Genomic DNA, 21,337 nt, shown 5'->3' on the forward strand with positions numbered 1-21,337 from the left:
CTTCATGGGGGTTGCATTCCATTCCCCACAACCCAAGTATAGAAACACCCAAATACTCCCGAGACATGTTTTTATAGCATGTATGGCAAGGTCTTTGAACATACTTTAAAATTACACAAAACATTAAATATATTGAGAAAGAACAAGAAGAGCAATGGATAAAAATACAGCACGCAGTGTGTAAACATTTACAGTAAACAAATTATAAATAAACACATTTTTCTTATGTCGCCATTTATTTATATATCGTTTTTTTTTTTTTTTCAAACCTGATTGTTGATGGACCCCCAAAACCCTGACCGCATAGTCTAATAAGGAAACACCTGGCCCGGGGGTCGGCAACATCCGGCTCCAGAGCCACATGCGGCTCTTTAGCGACATCTAGTGGCTCACTGGAGCTTTATAAAAAAAAAATTCTTTACTTTTCGGAATGGTTACTTCGTGTCGCTTTGCACTTCTTGTGTGGTAGCTCACAGGCAACGTTCCTGTGGTGTGGTAACGCTCATGAGTCGTGACTGCTGCAGTGTAACGTTATACAAACTCTGAACGGCTTGCTTTTGGAAACATTACTGGCATCGGCGTGTTACGAAAAATATTTTGTGTTGTAATTTCCCACTTGACAGGTGGGCACGCGGCATGTGTGACGGGCAGAAAGGTCATTTGGGTCTCGTAATACATCATCGGCCACTCCTAATCACCCCATCCCTACCATGCAGGTGCTCCCATTTACCCTTTCTAATCCTCCCCATTCCATTACACGATGCGGGAAAACCTGTGCACATTACACACTCCAACGAAGCTCATTTGTGCCCTTACGCAAGCGGCCAAGGATCAAATAATATCAACACTCATATTTCAGTCCAGCTCATGACTGAGAATTAACAAACGATGGCATCAGATGCGACTTTTATTGTGATGTGGCCTCAACCGTATCGTAACATCTTATCTCTGTCGCTACCTCAATCCAGACAACAGTTAGGGGGGGGGGGGGCAGCGATGTGACATGTTTTTAAATGAAAACTGATAACAAATACCGTTCTTTGTGTGTATGACAAAAAGAGACCTTGTTACCTACAGGCATGCCTGAGACAGTGACGCTGAGCGTTTGCTTACTACGCTGAAGCTAGAGTCGATTACAATCTGTTCCGAGATGGTGCCGACACGACTGGCTGCCTCGGTTACGCGCTCTTTAGTATCGTCGTCATTTTCATTCATATTTTGGCGATCCTATGCCGCTTATTTACTCGAGAGAAGACGTGCTTTTTTTCGCCAACACACACAAACCCACGAGATTTTTCGGAGTTAATAGCCGGCGGGGCAGCTGCTCTGTACCGAGGATGGAAACGACGCCGGAAGAGGGGGAAGCGAGCTGGCGTGCGAGTCATTTTGAACCCCGTTCCCATTGATTCTTCTTGCTCATCTAAGTTCTCGACCCTACAGGATGGATGAACTTCTCACAAGGACCAACGAGTCCTTTGCACGTTTTGCCGCACTCTGCGTCACCGAAACCTGACTCAGTGACCGCTACCCGGACACCACGCTTCCCTCTACCCGGACCGTGACACAGAGCTATCGGAGAAATCAAAAGATGGTGCAATATGCTCCTATATCAACGAGGAATGGTGCACTTCAGCACACACTGCAGCCCGGACTTGGAGTCGCTGTTTCGAAACTGTAAGCTATTCTACTCGCCACGTGTGTTCTCCTCCTTTGGAAGGAAATATGTAACGAGAATGAATTCATTCCTGATGTCAAACTGTCACCACAATAAAGCTTTTGTTTTTTTAGTTTTTAAACAGTACAGGCAAGGTTTTTAGTGCCATTTTAACATTATATACTATCGTACGTGTGGACAAAGAAGTTCGTTGATTAGAAATTATAATGTTGTATTGGCTTCCCTTTTTTATGAGCTGAACTCAAGCAGCCTGAGGCTCCAATCAAAAAATTGTATGTGTTGCACTGCATGTGGCAGATTTCCTGTTCTGTGCTCCTCACCCAATTTTTCCTCAGATGCACAATGGGATAAAGTTTCACAGAGGTCAGATCATATACTGTGTTTTCAACCACGATGGTTGCTTTGAGCATTTTCAGAAGGTTTGGTTCAATTCTGAAAGAACATTCAAGGTCCCAATGGACAAAAAGGTTTGACAAAAGAAGCCTCGAGCTAGCTCGTCTGCAGGCTGAATCGTGGCCTTGCGCTGACAAAATGTTTATACTTGCGGAGCTGTTAAGAGTTTGCCTTCTCACCCTGACTCCGCTGAATCCTGTGGCATCGCTTTGACCAGAATAAAACTGGGCGGCTGCGAGCATGAAGTGCACTCGTGAATCATGCTGAGGCTGAGCATGATACTTTGTCAAAAATCTGTTGAGTTTGGAATACATAAAACTGGGAAACCGCACACGGCCCAGAATTGGATCAAATGGTTCAGGGCAGCAATTTCCAAGACACTTCAACACTTAACTAATCCAAACTAAATCTGTCAAATTTACTGTTGATTTGTCGTGTCTTGAAGCAAGTGAGGCAAATTTGAGACCACTAGTTGGCGCTGTTGATTCAACTCAACAAGTTTCCTGACAGTGTGGCCACATTTACCTTGAAAAAGTAACTTAGTAAATTACTCTTTACTTGACTTTAAAGTAACTTTGTTACTTGGCTAATGACTTGATTTTAAAAGAACTAAGTTAGTTTATGAGTTGCACACATCAGGTGTTGACAACCCCACTTAACATAAAACACTTGTTAAATCATTGATTTGAAGTGTTTGTTTTGGGTTTTTTTAACATTGATTTTTAAGAATAAAGTTTGCTTTTTAAATAAACAGGCTAACATATTTTCCGGACAAAAGAGGGCCCCGGATTATAAAACGCACCCACTACATTTTTAAAGGAAAAAACATTTTGTACACACATAAACCGCACCTGTCTATAAGCCGCAGGTGCCCATACTGTAACATAAGATTTGCAAAGAAAGACGGTACACAGAAAGAGGTTTCAACGTTTAAGAACTTAACCTTAACTTTTCTTTCCAAATGATGCGGCAGCAGGACGGTAGCACAACAGTACTCACACAGCCGCTTTAAAAAAAAAAAAAAAAAAAAAAAAAAAAAGGTCCCGTTTCCTGTCGATTAATGCTTTGTTTTAAAATGACAAAATCCTCACTTGCCGTAACACTCGGTCAACCATTCCTTCATTCGGCTTTCTACCATCTACACTTTCGTGTCAACTTTCACGACAATGTCTTTCGGGAGGTTTTCTTTTGGCATGTGTAACCAGGTGAGCAATACTATTACTGTTGTATTGAACGCTGCCTTGTTTAAAAAATGGAGCACTGTCACTTTAAAAAGAGCGTTGGATAATGTTGTGGGAAATCTCGCGAGACTTGGACCACAAAGTGAAGTGAGACGGACTCTGAGCTGTGCTTATTCAGACCTGATGTATCTGCAATCGGCAAATGTCGTCGTTTGAGAGTTTGAATGGTGTCGCATGGTGGGTGGTGTGAATAATGTTTTGTGATCTTCCTAATTGTAGTCAGGAGAGCAACGCGTTAGATTAGTCATTATTGTAAAAAGTGGATGTCATCGACTCATTTAGATTGAAGTGAAGATGTTGCTGCAAAGATTCTGTATGCAGCGACAAGGGACAGATCCAAAGAAAGAACCACCTCCCTAAAAGGTGTCTACCTGTGGCTCTTCATTTTATGAAATGGTGAAATTTCATGCTGTTGTAACTCACGTTGTACAGCACCATACTATGCGATAGAAGTTGCCCACTCAGCATCCACTGCAGCTTGGCCATCCACGAAAGGGAATTACTGCATCTGAGGTCCCTTCTCAACAGTTCATCCTTTCTTCCTCCCAAATGGGTCGTATTTTAGTTTTGTCTCGTTTGGTTGAAGAGTTCAGACAAGGGGATGTCGTCAATCTTTGTGAGTCTGCGAAGCCATTAGGCACTTTAATGTTATTCAACTTGGCTATTGTAGAATGACAAAATGTGAACCCAAAACTCATTTTGACCTCTGATGTGTATCTGCACAAACATGTTTACCAAAAGTTGTTCGTTGCTCCTCCCGGGAGGGTGACTATCCCGCTATTCCCAGAAAAATGGGAGGAACCTTCCAGAGAGGCTAAAAGGCACGCACATTGTTAAAGACAAAGAAATGGTGGGTTCAGTAAATAGCCAAACGTGTCAATATATGGTAATGCAATTATGCGACAACATTGTCAATCAGTCCAGAGTGTACAGTGCACCACCTCTCGCTAAAATTCACCTGAGATAGAATCCAGCTCACCTGCTCTAGCAATGAATGGACATATAGTCGAACTATCTACTAGCTGTTGCCTTAGATAAATATTTTCTGCCCTAACTGGACAAAAATGTGGAATTTAAGGATCAAGTGTATTAATTGAAGTATGAATAATGCCTTTATTCTGGAAAATCCTAATTGAGACGTTTTTTTTTTTTTTTAACAAATCACTGCTCACTCTGTGTTGTGTCACCTGTGCGATACATCAGAAAAATCCTCATATGTCTGCGAAGGCAAGCAAAGGCGCATGAATGGAACCGGCACTGTTGTTTCATGGAATAGAAACCTGTACAGTAGAGATTGTGGCAGCCATATGAAGGCTGCTCTTTCGTCCGCATGACTTAATCGAGTGTGACAGCAGCTCTGAGCCAGACTCCAACAACGCTAATTGCTCGGTCAACAGATGCTGCAATATTTACCTTTGCGACACGTCTCAAAAACCAACAATGTGCTGTCATCTTTTTCATTTTTTTTCCCCCTATTGATAGATGTCTTAAATTTTTAACGTCAAGCGTCAGTGAGAAGTCGGCAGGATGCACGCCTCAAGGACACGGCCATCCCCGGCGCAAATTTGCTGAGGTGCTTATAACGCCTCGCCTCAATATGACTCATTCAAAGGAGCTGATCAAAGGGCGTCTATTCTAGGGGTGACATCATCTGGAGATGAGAGATGAAATTGTTCACTCACTTTTCCGAGACCGCTTGTGATGTCAGCGACACGGATGCAAAGGTGCGAGTGGGTTAGTTATTCCAGGCACTAGTGAACAGGTGGGCCTTTTATCAAACATGCAGCCTGGCTTCATAGACACAACCCTGATAGACTCACCAGATGGGATTATTTATACTTTTTTTTTTTGTTTAATTAGCTGTGTGCAAAGTAAAAGGCCTGTCAGAAATGTTGACACCGATAGTTTGTGTTTATTACTCTACTTATAAATAGTCGGAACTAAAACAAAAGCCTGGAATGATGCACTATTATGTTACAAAAAAAATAGGGATATTTGGCTCTCAGGTGAAATTTCAGGATGGGCTTTGTGAATGGTGGTTTGTCAATGTGCTCTGTGATTCACCCAAAGTCAGCTGGTGTCCAGCCCATCTGGGACTCTAAATGACGATAAGTGATTAAAAAAATTTTTTTTTAAAAATGGCTGGATGGAAGTGGCCAAATCACTGTGCAATGTATTTCAAGCTGCAACCACAATAATATCGAAAAGAAATTGACATCTCTGGCAGTGCCAGTAAAAAATGACAGTTTTCAAACCAGCTCGAGATTGTACGGGAGATTGTGTCCCTTCTAGTGAAGTGGTGCTTTTAAATGCATTTAGGAGGTCCAAACACATCCCATGTCGAAGATCATCTGAAACAAGCACTATATCTTGACTCCTCATCCCATTCAGCTTGGCTTCTACAAAATTCCTCCCAGTGAGACACTTCTGCTGATGCAGGATGAAAAACACCTATGCTATGCTTGCCGCGTGCCAAGTTTTTTTGAGATGAAACCATCACTTCTGCAAACTCACCTTTATGCTTAACTGCCGACTTTAATTCCCCCCCAACCACAGCTGTTTCTGTTTGGAACACATGACTGAACGACGCCGCTAAAACCACCGTCGTGCTTTTAGCAGCTGTTTCTTCTCGAGTTTCGTCGTGCCAATGAACGCAAAAAAATTGGAAAGTGGACTGTCATGCTCGGAAATGTGAATTATTACATTTCCCACGTTTACACAACGCAAAGTGTTCTCTCAGGAATTCAGCGAGAAATCGGAGAAAAACGAAAGCATTTTATTGCTTTTGAATTGGACTATTTTCAACTAACATGAGGGAAAATCCAGCCGCTTTCATACTTGTAGAGCTACAGAGAAACTGGAGTCGAGCTCACGCTGCCCCGGTCGCCGGCCAATCGCAGAACACATAGAGACAAAACATTCACGCAATTTCGAGTCTTCAATGAATCTAACATGCAAGTTTTGGGGAATGTGTGAAAAAGTTTGGCTACCCGTAGAACCTCATAACTGTGGGGCAGACGTACTACGTCATCACCAGTTTATGGTGCTGCCTCAACATGAAGCAAAATGGTGGAAATACTAAATCATGAGAAGCCATAAAAAATGTTATATATTGCCTTAGGTGACGGGGGATGCTTCATGAATTACAAAGTACAATGGCACGCAATAAGACCTCCCTAAAGGGAAATAATCCCAAATATGTCTGTCTGACTTCGATGAATTATCACGGTATCATGGCAACACGCATGACAATGTGGATTCCAACTACCATTAACAACTTTTTTTTTTAACGCAGCGCCATCTAGTGAACGTAGAGGGCTAAGGGACCACTTGGTGTGAATAAATTCTTGATTAGAACGTTTCTGTCTTTGCACCACAACTTCAGCATTTTTTTTCTTTTTTTTACTGTCTGTACCTCCTTTCTTTTTGGGCCATAGCTTCGTGACATTTACACATACTGGGTGGCGTGACCCTGAAATGAGGGTGTTCCCTGTCAAATTGCACGTTCTCCCCGAGACTTTTCTCAACCAGGAGGCTGTAGTAAGTCGAGCACCTCTTTATGGTTAAACGTCATATCATATTGCACGTTTTGAGTCAATGAATTGCTTCCGTGGTCCGCTAGTGACCGCCTGGTGATCGACTCATGAAGGTAGCTTGGAATTTGTCTCTCATTACCATTTACAACCACAGTCATTGTAATGGTGACAAAGGTTAGGCTTTGAATCATTTGATTTAATTTGAAACAGTGTCGGCTGGCCATCAAAGCCATAGAAGGTGACGACGTGCCCGCGTGTGCTGCGAGATGCTTTGCTAGGCAACGCTTAAACAACAGCCAGCTCACTCACCTTTATCCTAATTAAAAACCTCCAAACCTGCATTCAGTCATGAGCACAGTCCTCTGATTAAATTACTTTTCGTGTATTAAATATTTTTTTTTTCCATCTTCCGAACCGCTTGATCCTCACTAGGGTCGCGGGGGGTGCTGGAGCCTATCCCAGCCGTCTTCGGGCAGTAGGCGGGGGACACCCTGAATCAGTTGCCAGCCAATCGCAGGGCACACAGAGACGAACAACCATCCACGCCCACACACACACCTAGGGACAATTCAGAACGTCCAAACAGCCTGCCATGCATGTTTTTGGAATGTGGGAGGAAACCGGAGCACCCGGAGAAAACCCACGCAGGCCCGGGGAGAACATGCAAACTCCACACAGGGAGGCCGGAGCTGGAATCGAACCCGGTACCTCTGCACTGTGAAGCCGACGTGCTAACCACTGGACTACCGGGCCGCCCGTGTATTAAATAGAGAATGCAAATATACGCTCCTACAAATTAGACCGTTTGATGACTGGTGACAATCGACTTCCAGATCCAGTTCACACGTTCATTTCACATTTAAAATGTGAAATATTTGCTTTTGCTGGCATCAGTGCAAAGTGAACCACAAAATTGAAAAACTGCAGCCCAAAAGGTCGTAGTGCCCCGTGGAGAGCTTAGCGAACGGTACTTGGTGAATAGGCTCTCTGAAAGCATCTTCAATGTATCTAGCATTGCACTCGAACATAAATTCAGTGGATAGCGGCTATCTAATGATAACAAAATAAGTCCATTATTTTGAATTTCAATTTCACTTCCACTTTTAAAAACCCGAACAAGACCCCTGGCGTACCCCCCTTTTCTAATGTGAATATTGGGTTGCATAAACGTTTGAACGGGGCGTTGTTTTTGTGTTCTGCGCATGCTGTTTCACAATCAATCTTGGTCTCTGTAGTACAGGAAGTACTGTAGAAAGTAACATCTGAAAATGACGTCTATTTGCATCATGACATTGTCCCTGTTTGTCGTTTAAATCGGGGTACTTAAATGTGGGAGTAACTCTGTCCACTCACGTATGTAAATTGATTATTCCGAATGTTGTCACTAATTACACATTGTTACCAGCTGAGAGGAATGTAAAAAGTTAGTTTGGGGGATCAATAGTGTCATCCTGGTAATTCAATACCAGCCCAGAATTGAATCAAAGAACAAACTATTGATATTTGATCCCTTCTAACTGATTTGTAAGTATACTAATTCACAATTTTAATAATACTGTCAAGCGGTATCAACCGAGCAATATATCATAGTGCTGTTCTAGATGGAAGTGTGTTTCATTTTTAGCCAAATGACTGATTTCACCACTTGATTTGCACCTTAATGTGAAACATGGTATTTCGCACACATGATTCTGACCCCGAAATATCAGTTAGAAAGCAACATTTTGCATTTCAAGTCTTTCTATTTTTAAAATAGTTAATAAAGAAGGCTTTTTTTTCCTAAACTGTGCAAGTGATAATGAGGAAGATGACAATTTGAAAATGCAAAGGCTATAGTTGGTCTTCCTTTCCGCAGCGTGGACTTTGATGCATCGCATTTGCACCTTTTTTTTTTTTATATAAATGCACTCATCACATCGCACATCACTCGTGTAGGCACACAAGGAGAAATTCACAGAAAAGGCGAAGCGCCAATTGTGCTGCTGTGCACACTTGAGGTGGGAAGTGGGGATGGCATTTTGCTCAAGGACACTTCGGCAGTCGCCGGGAAGCAGACTAACCTTTTTTTTCCATTTCGCTCCATCGCGGGATTCAAACCTGGCCTTCACGATCATCAGACCAATTTATGACAGGTGAGGCTACTGCTGCCACTGTTTCAGTGATATCGGTATGTGTAATGATATTTGTATCATTATCAATATAGATATGGTTGATCCCTTTTTGTGATGTTGGCTCCCACCGATGAACAGGAGATTTGTGCCAGTGGTTTGTTGACAGAATGCTAAGCTATATTAACTGTATTGTGATGATTTGCAAGTGTGGGAAAAGTCTCACATCTCCAGTTGGTAAGCCTCACAGTCAGTCTCTCAGCCAGCTATACAATATAATTGCAAGTGAGATGCGCTTTAATTGCCTTTTATAGCATTTTTAATCATGTGGAAAAAGAGTCCCTTGTGTTTGGAGACACTTAAGCAAGTGGAAGCCGCAAGTCCGCCTGGCGTTGGTGCTAAAATGTACGCTCGGACGGGTTAGTTAATCTGCTTATGGCTGACCATTCATTATCCATTATCTATGCACGCAGGGTTGGCTCCAGCACGGAGCAGGCAGGCAATCTCACCGCAGCCGCCTGGAGGGACTCTTCACATTAGGATTAAATATTGTTATCGTCATGTAGAGCAGTTCGCATGTAATTAACTGGCGCGCTTCTAGGAAGTAAAGATACCCAGGCTGACCGCCGACCTCTGCGACGGAGTATTAGGGCCACGATTCAATGAAAACAAAGTGATGAATGAAATGAAAATTCAATGAAAATTACAAAATGTGTCCTCATCCCAGAAAAGAAGTCTCACTTGAACTGAATAAAGTTGCAATTCAAACTGAATGAGTGTCAAAATTCCCACTGGTTCACAAAGGTTTTTCTTTTCTCATATTACAACTTTATTTTTTTAATATGAATTTATTCTTATAACATGGCAACTTTTCTTCCTAATAATAATAATAATAATAATAACAATACATATGTTTTCTTGGAATTTGACAATTTTATTTCTAAGTTCTGACTTAATGATTGTAAAATTTTGGATTGGTGTTAAATGAAAAAAAAATTACACTACTGTATTAGAACTTTTTTTCTTATTTTCAAGATATTTCAAAATATTTAATTGACATGACTTTTTTAGATTTATTACCAGAGGTAGCCATGCCGCGAGTACTGACGTAACGTCCATCAACCAGTCACTGACAGGTGCCAGTTTTTCGGGTGAATAACAAAACAAAAAAACCTGACAGAGTCAGCGCATACAAGAAGTGGATTTTAGTCCATCATTGGTTTACACTGGTTTACAAAAGCACACACGCATGTATGTTATATTTGGTTTAATCAGTGAATGTTTGAGTCAAATAGATGATTGTAAATATTCATTGTAAAATATTTGATTTTGTTTTCACAGTGTTCTATAATGGACGAGCAAGAAACTGATTGTGGGTACTGATAATGACAGATTTGACGGACGGATGGCGCGGCCGGCCGCTAGTGAATGACAGAGCGGCAAAATTTGCAGATGTGACTACCTCTGATTGTTATTTCTTTTTCTCTCAAAAGCTCTACTTTTTCTTTTTTTTCTCATGACTGCTTCGTTTTAGTTGTAGGTCCTTTGGCCCTTCTTGTAACTTTTTTTTCTTGCAGAATTACTACAGTGTACCCTTGGTTTAAGAACTTAATTCATTTTGTGACCTGTACACAATCTGAAATATTCGCAAACCAATTCTATTCTTCCCATTAAGATGAATGGAAGTACATTGAATCCATTCCCGCCCCAAAACTAAGTCACCTTTGTGTGTCGGGATCCAGCAAGAGAGTGGAGGGCGGGGCCTGCGGATGACCCGCCCAAACAGCAGCACCTTCTCTCGGGCTTCCTAATAGCATCATCACCTGCGCTTTTCACCTTACATAATACTAGTGCTATTATTGGAAAGAAGAAAAAAATCAAACTGAATCAATTTATCTGAAATCATGTAAATAAACCAACTTTCATGAATCAAGGTTCCGCTTTTTTACCTGTGATTTTTTTTCTCAAAATAGTCTCACTTCACATATTAGAACCTACTTCTTGTAAAACTACATTATTCTTACATTACTCTGTTGATCCTCCTCATGATATGATGCCCCAATGTGTCCTCTCCTTTTTTTCTTTTTTGTGGTTATACTACATTTGGTTTTCGTTTAAAGTCCAACTTTATTCTATTGTGTACAGTGTAGCCTGTGTAGTAGGGCTTACTTTTGGCAGTGGAGGTTGAAAACGTTCTTTTAGCACATGGAAATTGAACAAGTGGTTGAGGTCTTGCTCCACCCTCAAACTCAGCAGCAAACCCCAAATGAGCACGACTGAGTTGTTTTTTCCCCCCAAACACATACGTAAACATCTTGGTGTTCAAGTTGCATTGTAGTCTTACCTGGAATCTCCTGGAGTGGAACATGCGTGAAGCTGAAGCCCCTGGCTACACAAGCCTCCCTTGTCTCGCTGCAATTCCGTGCTTTCAATTCTGCTTTGGCTGCGATGCACAGCGCAGAAAAAGTGTAAACGAGCATCTCCAGTCTGAGCATTGTGGACTTGGGTAAAAACATCCAGGAGCTTCCCTGCTGTATCCTCTACTAAATTAAAAAAAATGACAAAAACAACAACAAAAAAAGAAATAAACAACAGGAGGATCCACTGGTACTTGGATCTTTTACTCAGTTAGTGTCTGCACAGCCAAGTAGAAGCACATGTCCCTAAGGAGAAAATGTGCTTAATTAAGAGCCCCCACCATGCACCGCTTGAGAGATGGCGCGCATGAAAGTGCCACATGGATCCGGAGAAGAGAAGTGCTATTCTCGCCGCTGGCGCTCAACTTGTCTTAGCCCTGCAGCAGACGTGCGGTACGGACTGAGAGCCGAGGCGCGCTGCGTTCAAGTGCAACTGCTGTGCGAGTGGGTGCAGAGGAGAGCCTCCTCTGTGCGCCTCGCATCGGATGCTCAGGCGGTGCGAAGCAGCTCACAAAATGTGGACTGGAGTCGAACAGCAGAGACCAGTTTAAAAGTACTGCAGGGGACAAGTGAGATTCGTGTGAATGGTTGGCTGTCCGAATTTATCTATTTTCTGATGCACAACTGTGTCACTGTGATTGGTTCTCTGTATTCCTAAAATCTCTCAATGTTCTTTCAATATTATTCTTATTTTAAAAAAAAGAATAAGTAGTCCTACTAATGAAAATGTGCTGTAGCCTAACTAACTATTGAATGAATGGCGAGAGATTAGATTCTTAGTCATTACATTTTGTGAGAATAGAAATGATTAACTATTAAAGACAAAAACTCCTCAAATAAAACTATGGAGGAAAACAGTAATGCTGAAAGGCAAACCAATAATTGAGCCCAAAATTGAATGCAGCCTGTTTTTGAGAGAGCTCTTCCAACACACCTGATATAAAAGATCTGAATCGTTATTCGCCTCCTACAGAGCTTGCTGATGAGCTGATCATTTGAAAAAGGTGAACAGTGATCCCTCACTTGTCGCGGTTAATGGGGATCGAGATCCCGCGTGAAAGGGGAAAATCCACGAAGTAGGTACCCCCCCCCCCATACAGGTATATGTACATTTGTATGAGTATATTTAATATTTATAAGGTCAAATTTAATGGTATACATGCGTGTAGAAGTAGATGTTTGTAGTAATTAACATTACTTAATACTATATATACAAATATATCTAGACATGTTTAAGATAGGTTAGGTTAGTGTATGAATCACAAAATACAGTAAACATAAACATGAAATGTACATGTAGTACTGTATATGTTGCTCTATGTGACTTGCTGTTGTTTTGCTGACTTTCGCTGCCTTTCGCGGACTTTTTGCGGCATTTTTTAGGATGAATACTTTTGAAAAATCCGCGATGCATTGAAACCGTGATAAGTAGCGAGGGATGACTGTATTACAGCACGGAGAGATGGAAAACATGCAGTAAAGCAGGCCTTGAGGACCGGAGTTTGACACCTATGCGCTACCTAGTCAGTCACCATGCTGCGCTTAAGTTTGCCTAGTTGATGTCCTATATATTGACATGAGACTTACTTCAAAGTAAACAATGTTTTCATATTGACTTTCATATAAGCCAGGATCTGGTGTCATTCTTTCTTCCCGGTTCAAGCGCAACCATTAATATCTACTCCAATGGCCCGCTGGCAGTAGACATAGGGAGACTTATTAAAAAAAAAAAAAAGAAAGATCCAGCCACAACTGTCACGCTCGCCTGCTATTTATTTATTTTTAGTGCACATTTCCCAAAACAATCAGATAACTTGACACTCACACTTAATCACTGCTTAGCAATGTGTTGAGAAGAGTTACAGGAAGGAAGCTCAGCTAAGCTAACTTAGACGGAGAAGCCTCAACACGCATGAGACAAGTTTAACCGATGACGATTTAGCGGAAGATGCTTTGCTGCCGTAAAATAGAGATGGGAAGAACTGTGACGAGGCTTTAGCTTGTTGAGTGCTAGATTACTTCGATAGAACCAAACCACCTACAGTATGTAGTCAACAAACACCATAGAATGTGTTCTAACTAGCAATGATAGGATATATTGTATATATTACATGAAACTTTAACCAAACCATGGGCATCTTTTTTGTGCGTATTCCTCCATAGCAACACTAATACCATTGACTAAATGCGTCCGTCCGCAACATAACGTGCGGTAAACACGGACACAGCCAAACATGTTTCCGGTCGACGCAAATGGTGCTAATTAGTTTTAAAATTATTTGTTATAATTTCGAGGCAGAAATTTTGTGTCAACCAATTTTTGTGGTTGACTTTGAGTTCGCCAATTTTATCGCCAGGCCTTCCAAAATAAAAATAAAATAAAATAAAAATCAAGAGTGTCACTAATGTATGAATCAAAGTATAATGAATCAATGATGAGAAACAACCGTTCCATCTCTTCAAAGCACTTACTACTCTGCTGATTGGATGATTCTGATGTAATCCCAATGCTAATCATTGCCACTAGGGGGCATAAATGCATGCATTTAAAGTACATGCAATTACTGTACCATGGAAATCCAATTGCAAGGAAGCAATGAATTTTCTCCGTTTGTGCTGTACAGTGAGGGATTATTGTTTGTAAACATCTTCCATTCCATTGTCTTTCTATGCTTCACCAAACTGGAAATCACATTAATGCGGTATCAAAGTGCATGAAGTCAGTGATGGATAAAAAGGCTGCAATGAAGAGCAGAAGGCAAAGCCTTCATGACAGTATTGATTGCATCTTGATCCGAAGGGGTAGATCAACAGTGGATTAGCATGGCTGCCACGGCAGTGGAGATGATTCCGTAGGGAATGAGAAACCACCACCGTTTTACCTCGATGATAACAGATGTTTTGTTTCATGTGAAATAGATGGGTGGTGTACTGGTAACTTGTAGTCCTAAACTCCATATCTACATCATGCGTTACATGCTCATTCAATATTCACAATGTGATTTTAGCATTCGTCCGACATTATGATCAACATTGCGGAGAGAGTATGAAAGCAATGCAAAAAAGGAAACCTAATGCATTTTCAATGATCATGCATCGTATGCATCAGGCATCAGGTTGCAGACATACCCCCAAAAAATGCTCAAACATGTCCATCCACTTACTCATATATTATGGAAATAAAATAATTAAATTTTAACTTGATTAGATCAAGAGTTCCCAAAGTTTCAAGTATTTTTTTTTATCCCACTTAGTATCCCCTTGTTGAGCAGCAGTGGAAGGGTATCAGAAAAAATAACAAAAAAACAAACCAATTTATTTTATGCTAAAAATAGCTGCTCAAAATCAACATAACTGCTTCCTTATGTAATAGAAATAAATGCTGAGTCAAAATCACCTTTTAATGTGGTGTGCAATACTGATGGACCAGCCAGGACACCTGGGATGTTGTTTCACCACGAGAATGTTGCCGTTTTCGAAATTGTGGCCGTCCAACATTGCTGCGTACTAAAAGACGAGAACACAAATGTCTGTTATTAGCATTTAGCCTTCATCGGCTGACCTTCTTTGCTTGTTGTGACTTTTGAAAAAAAATTGTTCAAAAACATTGGTAATGACTTTGGGATGAATCAAAAAAAAATGTATGTGAAGAGGCAGGCTTTCTTCATGGTAAAATCGTGCCTCAAAATTGGATACAATACATGTACAATGTCGCAAAATTCTCACAAAAGCTTGGGGGGAAAGCATTCTTACTCATGAAAATGTGTTGTAATTGCATCAAAGCGGGAAGAGAGACAGAAAACTGCTGCACATTGAAAAGACGAGATGTTAATATCCAAACGGCTTTTGTTTGCCTTTCGTATTCATTGGTTCAACTTCTCGAGCTGGTTTAAATACAAATTACCGGTTTATCGCTGTTGACTATATTCACAACAGTATCTAAACATGAATTTCATTTCAGAGCTGGCGTGCGGAAGCAGGAAACTGCAGATCCTTACTCTAGCTTTAATTATTCACTCTGGGATCTTTGTTTTATCTTGTTATTCCTCCACCTTGTGTTACGCACAAAAGGTATCAAAAATAAATACATTTAAAGAGAGAAGGGGGGAGGAAAAAAAAGAGCTTTTGCGCTTTCTGCGCTCTAATTTGCATCAGTCAACAGAAACCGTGTGGGCTGCCAGCGCACAGGTATTGTTCCAGAAATCTTTTTGGCCTGACAATGAGACTTGGCAGTTGGTGCGACCCAAAAACAATTACGGTACAAGTTCATTTTTGCAAGTCATTATTCTCAAGATAAAAGGCAAGCCGCCTGAGGGTGGGGGAGGGGGGGGGGGTTGGGGCTGTAATTTGCATATTTATTTGTCAAACAAGCGGAGCTTTAAAGCCACCGAAACAACGGCGTATATGGAGGACGGCTCCCTTCAGTTAATGATTCTAAATGTTCAATGTAGGCTTGTGAACAAAACGTCTCAAGTGGCAATAAGTGTAATCATGATGAGTAATAATACCAGGCTTTCTGAATAACTCCATTCTTCTCTGTGGGGTGTTGACAATTTCGGAAATGTGAAACTCATGTTGCCATTACTCCTGGCAGTTACTTTTTGTTCTTTTTGACCAGCGTTCTCTGGCATTGAAGATGTTTCCCGGGATAGAGTGTGTGCTGTGTCTCTTTCTCGGCCAAGCATGTCCCAAATTTGACTGCTTGCAAAATTTACATTCATGTATGGGTGTGTTTGTGTGTGTGTGTGTGCACCGAGATGGAATATCTGGGAATGCACTGAGGCAAAGTCTTATTCCCTTCTCAATGGAAGCCGACTGTGCGCCGCAGTCATAGCACGGAGGCTCGACCCACAGCAACAGAAATAAAAAAAAGCAATACTGGCTCCAACAGTACGAAATGAGTAAATCAAAGCTACATATTGACAGCCCAGTGCAAAAAAAAAAAAAAAAAAAAGTGTGTGTCATTCCTGAGCGTGGAATCACACATTTTCTTTTTCCAGAGGGAGGATCACGGAGGTTCTTATGAAAGCACCTGCATGCGTTTTTTCTTATATTGCTCTTGCCTGGATCTCCACCTGAGCCCACTTTGCTCCCAGCTGTATGTCATTCAGTCTGCTCTCACTAAATGAGATGTGAATGACTTTGTATTCTGCCCGTACGTAGGGGCGTGTTTAATCTTTTGGGGGGTCTCCACATCACTGACCTAAGTTTTCATATTTTCATCTCAACACAATGTATTGAAAGCTAAAGTCGTTAAAATCATTTTTTGGAGGATTATCAACCAAGTGAATCATATCAGTGCTTTTATTGCTATTGAGAAGAGCATTTATGAACATTTAATATTGTTTACTAGTTCGACTGTAATCGATACTCATGTATTACTCACGAAAAGTATCATTTTTATCACTTTCCACGCTACTGCTACTAGCAAGAACGCACATTCGTCGTCACTGTGAAAAAGGTTGTAACCTTTGGTAATTTAGAGGTGAAACCACAGGTTGAGTGTACCTTATGCCATCTAAAAGAGCTAGCATTGAAGTCAAAATATATATATATTCTTTAGTACGTGAACAATAATTTTAGGTCCCATTCAGTGCTGCAATTGGATCATTTCCCGCAGCGCACGAGGGCTGTCATGGCACACTTACAATCACCGACTATAAATACATTTTAAAAATGTAATTATTATCATATTTAAGCCTTAAATTTATTTTTACGATTACATTCTATTCATACGAAGCTCATAGCACGGCCGTTGACTGTTTTTAATGAAAGTGCTTAATGCTTAAAGGTAGGTTTAATTAAAGCAGATTAAATTGGATTTGTTTACAGGCTCATTTGCTTCTATAGGAGACGCAGAAAGGGTCACTTTAGCACAAAGGAATTAACACTGAAAGTTTGTTTACTTTTTTTTTTTTAATAGAACTTCATTATACTCTGGAGGGAAATGAAAGCATAATGAAGATGTCTGTCTCCTTAATAATGTTAGCCAGCTCAAGGATGAAATGTATCCATCAGGGTTTCAAATTGCCTTTGAAAACCAATGAAATTCCCGACAGCCAGTGGGAGTGGGCAAGAAGGGCCGATGTTTATAATGTCACATCATCACTTCTCACTCAACACCGTTAAAAGTATAAATGGCCAAAATCCGAAATGCCTCACGTCCTCCAATACGCAAAGGCCCGTCGTCCTCTTTTTAGCGCCCCATGGCATACACTAAAATGTACATTCCATTCTCTTCAAATCGGGACAAGGTTATGCTTTCAGAACGTATTGTCCAAGCTACATATTGTTGGACTTGCGCCATTTTGACCTCCCTGCCACCAAGATGCGTAATCAGAAGCTTGAAGGGAGAAACGAGGTGTCGCACAATAGGCAGCGAGGCAATGCCTGAACATAATGTCATCACTCATGCTTCATCACCTCCCCCGTTGATTACGTTGCAAACAAACATGTCCGTCGGGCTGACAGTGAGGAATGAAACCATTATGGCGTCGAGTACCAATCAACGCTTATGCTATGCAAATACGGAAAACAAGAAAACTAAGTTTCCCCTTCATAAATCGTAAGAGGTTGGGCAGTTCAAAATAATGTTTGTGCAAAGCTCTCCAAATGTTCTTTCTTGTTGTCGAAAACTAGCTCCATTTTGATCCCCCGGGGGCCTGTAATTAGCACGCTCCCAACACTGGATTGAAGTCCAATGTCTGCATGGGCACCACAAAGAGGGGTGGAAAAAAATGCTGCAAAATGCATGCGTGCAGTAATCACAAACAAAACAATAAAGCACATTAGACTAGCAGGTAAAGTGTTCTGTCAATAGAGCAGAACTTGCCGGGTGGATTCTCCCATCTTTTACGGAGCCGCATGTACGGATGGTATTCAAATACAAGCTACATTTACTGTGCAAATGATTAGGTACACTCCAATGAGAGTTAAATTTAAAGTAACATTCAGTTCCAACATGTATAAGATCAACAATATTTTTCTTAATGCGTTTGTTGTTTGGAGTGATGTCGAACTGCACTGCAACACATGGCGACAAACATGGACACAACTGACCCATCTCACAACTGTCCCCTACTATTGTCATGATCCGTATTCGGCAGCAGGTGGCACGCGTTCACTTCTGTCGCCTGCACACCTGCTGCCTATTTGCCAGAGATTGCACCTGCTATATCTAGGCGCTCCGACAGTCAAATCACTGCCGGAGTATTGCATGCCGTGCCACTGCTGTTGCCTATGATTGCCATTCTTATTCGATACCATTCGCTGTTGGTTAAATTTTCGTCGTCCCAAAGGAATTATATTTATTTATTATATTAGCGTACGTGAACTAGTACTTGTCTTAAACATATTTCCCTTGCCATTTTTTGCAAGCGTTTTCTGTTGTCGCGTTTCCTTATTTCCTGGTTCTCGTTTTCACCAGCGCTTTCTGTTGTTTATTTGACGGGGTTTTGTTTGTAATAAATATTTTTTGTTTTGACGAAGTCCTTGTCGGTGTCTGCTCCTTCGGGGATCCACTTATTCTCTGTTACGTACGAAGCAGTTCCCTTTTCCTGCTTCGTGCATAACGTGACAACTATGCTATACAGTGGTACCGCTACTTACGAAATGAATTGGTTCTGGAAAAAATTTCTTCACTAGAAAAGTTTGTAAGTAGAGGCACGTTTTCCATGTAAATGCCCTAATTCGTTCCAAGCCCCCCACCCCCCCCCCCAAAAATTCAGACAAAAATATTTCCTAAAGCATAAAAATGCATCAAAATATGTAACCATTACATGTTACAATTAGATCATTGCACAATAAATGAGAGTTGTGCATAATGTAAAGGACAAAGAATAAAAATTATGGTCAATTAACTTTTCACTGCATCATCGTTTTTATGCCCTGTTTAGTCCATGTTTTCTCTCAGAAGTGGTTTTTGCCTGGCGTTTGGTAAAAAATTGATAGAAGGATGTTTGCTTTTGTCGGCTTTTAACAATCCTTTGAAAATGTCCAAGTCAAACATCAGCATAGTGAGAGATGGCCCGACTGGTTAACCTTTTTTCTGGGTGATTCACATTTACTTAAAACCATCAGAACACCTCCTGGGCAAATGACGAGGACGCTGCATCGACACCTAAGTATCTATCTACACGCACACACACATACGGTAGAAGTCCCTCTTAGCCAATGGGATGCCAGGATGATACTCGATAATAGCCAATGGCAGAGCAGCATGTTGCGTCACGAAACTCGGAGCTGCGAGCAGCGTACCAGACTGTATTTTTACTTTTCGTGTCTCAAAAATTTCTTTCGTAACAAGAGACAATATTTCCCTGTTGAGACATATCGTAACTCGAAAATTTCGTAGGAAGAGACGTTTGTAAGTAGAGGTACCACTGTACTTACTACTTCCTAATCGAGAGAAACAGTGAAAACCACAACACATCATATTTAAGTGTCAAGCACTTTAGGGTTGCTTACAGATCGCGTAAGGTGCGATACAAACAACGTTAATTTGATATCTAACACCTCAGTTGGAACGAGAGACACTAACAAACAAATCTGTCGAAAAAGAAGTTTTATTTTCAAGTGGAGGCAAGCCACAGCAAAGTATTGGTCGGGTAAGTGGTACCGCGCGTAGGATGGAAATAGTGGTTGGATTGTGTAGCCAAAGTACAATGTTACATTCCAGGGCCAGCATTGTTGTAATCATCAAAGCACATCCGTGAAAAGAAAATGTAGAAAAACATTTCATGCGCACAATGGCGCAGTGTTACCTCCAGGTGATCAGGATGTCATCTTTGGACAGCTATTTATTGTCCTGCAAAGGGAAGAGTGTGGCTGTCTTAGCCTCATCAGCCCCATTAAGTGTAATGAAAGTAGCCTAGTTAATGAGGCATCGCTTCCATATAGAAGCATTTCCTTAATGGAGTGGCGCCTTAGAGAATGGAAATGCGATTGAGCTCAAAGGTGCACAATTGTAAGAGTAGTGGTGGAACATGGCTTTGGTGTATATGATTGCTTATTAGGGCCGCGATGAAGACGACAAAAATGAATTCACGCATGATGGTATTGTTGTCTTAGTAAGAAGTAAGGCTTCTAAGTCTATATTTTTTCCCTCCATGAAAATTACAATAATTATTTTGAGATAGTCTCAAAAAAAAATTGGTATTAACATTTTTTTTGCCCATTCAGACTTTATTCTAATAATACTTCAAATCTTATTACTATTGTCATGCAAATACAACCAAATGTTAGAGGAGCTAATCGGCATTGTGTCATCTTCTCTAATAGTGCACTGCCTTGATGAAAACGACTTAATACACCCAGAAAAAAATAATAAATAACACACACTTCATCTTTTTAAAAACTCCAGTTGTAGCTTTATATTCAGAAAATTCCTTCTCATGATTGCTGGTTTATAATATTGGAACATTATTTTCATGGTACAAATATCATTTTTCTGATGTTACAATTGTATTGAGAATTATTATGACTTTTGCTCATGAAATGAAGATGATTCTCATAAACTAAGAATTTGTTCTAAAATACGTTTGTGAGGAGAACTAATCTCATATTTCTTAATTATTCACCCCAAATTAGAATTCTCTCATAAAATTGACTTTGCCTTGTAATATTCCAACTTTCAGATTCCCCCCCCCCCCCCCCCCCCCCATTAAATCCAACTTTGTTTTTGTTTGTTTCGACTTCTTTGGGGCTTTGTTCTGACATTCATCTTCATATTCTGACTCTTCTCCAAAATGTGTTCTAATCATATTTCGGCGTTCAATATTTTGTCTTGCTGCACTGTGGCATTTTCCTCTCATGATTGATGATTCTCTGCACAATTGTTATCGTGTCAGCATCGACACTATTTGTATCCTTACATTGCTCTGCACCTAGTGTGTGTTTATATCCTAAATGTCTTTTTTTTTTGTTATTGTGGCTCGTTTACTGCACTACTTGAATTTCTTGTGTACTC

At 40.8% G+C, this 21,337-nt stretch overlaps 1 protein-coding gene across 2 annotated transcripts in view; it reads right to left on the reverse strand.

Annotated features, from left to right (window-relative positions):
- The window catches only part of gpc6b (glypican 6b), an 88,223-nt gene extending 76,505 nt beyond the window's left edge, over window positions 1–11,718 (reverse strand). For both annotated transcript variants that reach the window (XM_086123579.1, XM_086123578.1), the window contains exon 1: window positions 11,298–11,718. In XM_086123579.1, coding sequence (XP_085979705.1) covers window positions 11,298–11,469 — 172 coding nt within the window. In that variant the 5' untranslated portion in view covers window positions 11,470–11,718. The remainder of the gene's footprint in view (window positions 1–11,297) is intronic.
- Window positions 11,719–21,337: the final 9,619 nt, after the last annotated feature.

The sequence above is a fragment of the Hippocampus guttulatus genome, chromosome 11 (assembly GCF_054856545.1).
Source record: "Hippocampus guttulatus isolate MCC_2025c chromosome 11, RoL_Hgut_1.0, whole genome shotgun sequence".
Taxonomy (NCBI): Eukaryota; Metazoa; Chordata; class Actinopteri; order Syngnathiformes; family Syngnathidae; genus Hippocampus; species Hippocampus guttulatus.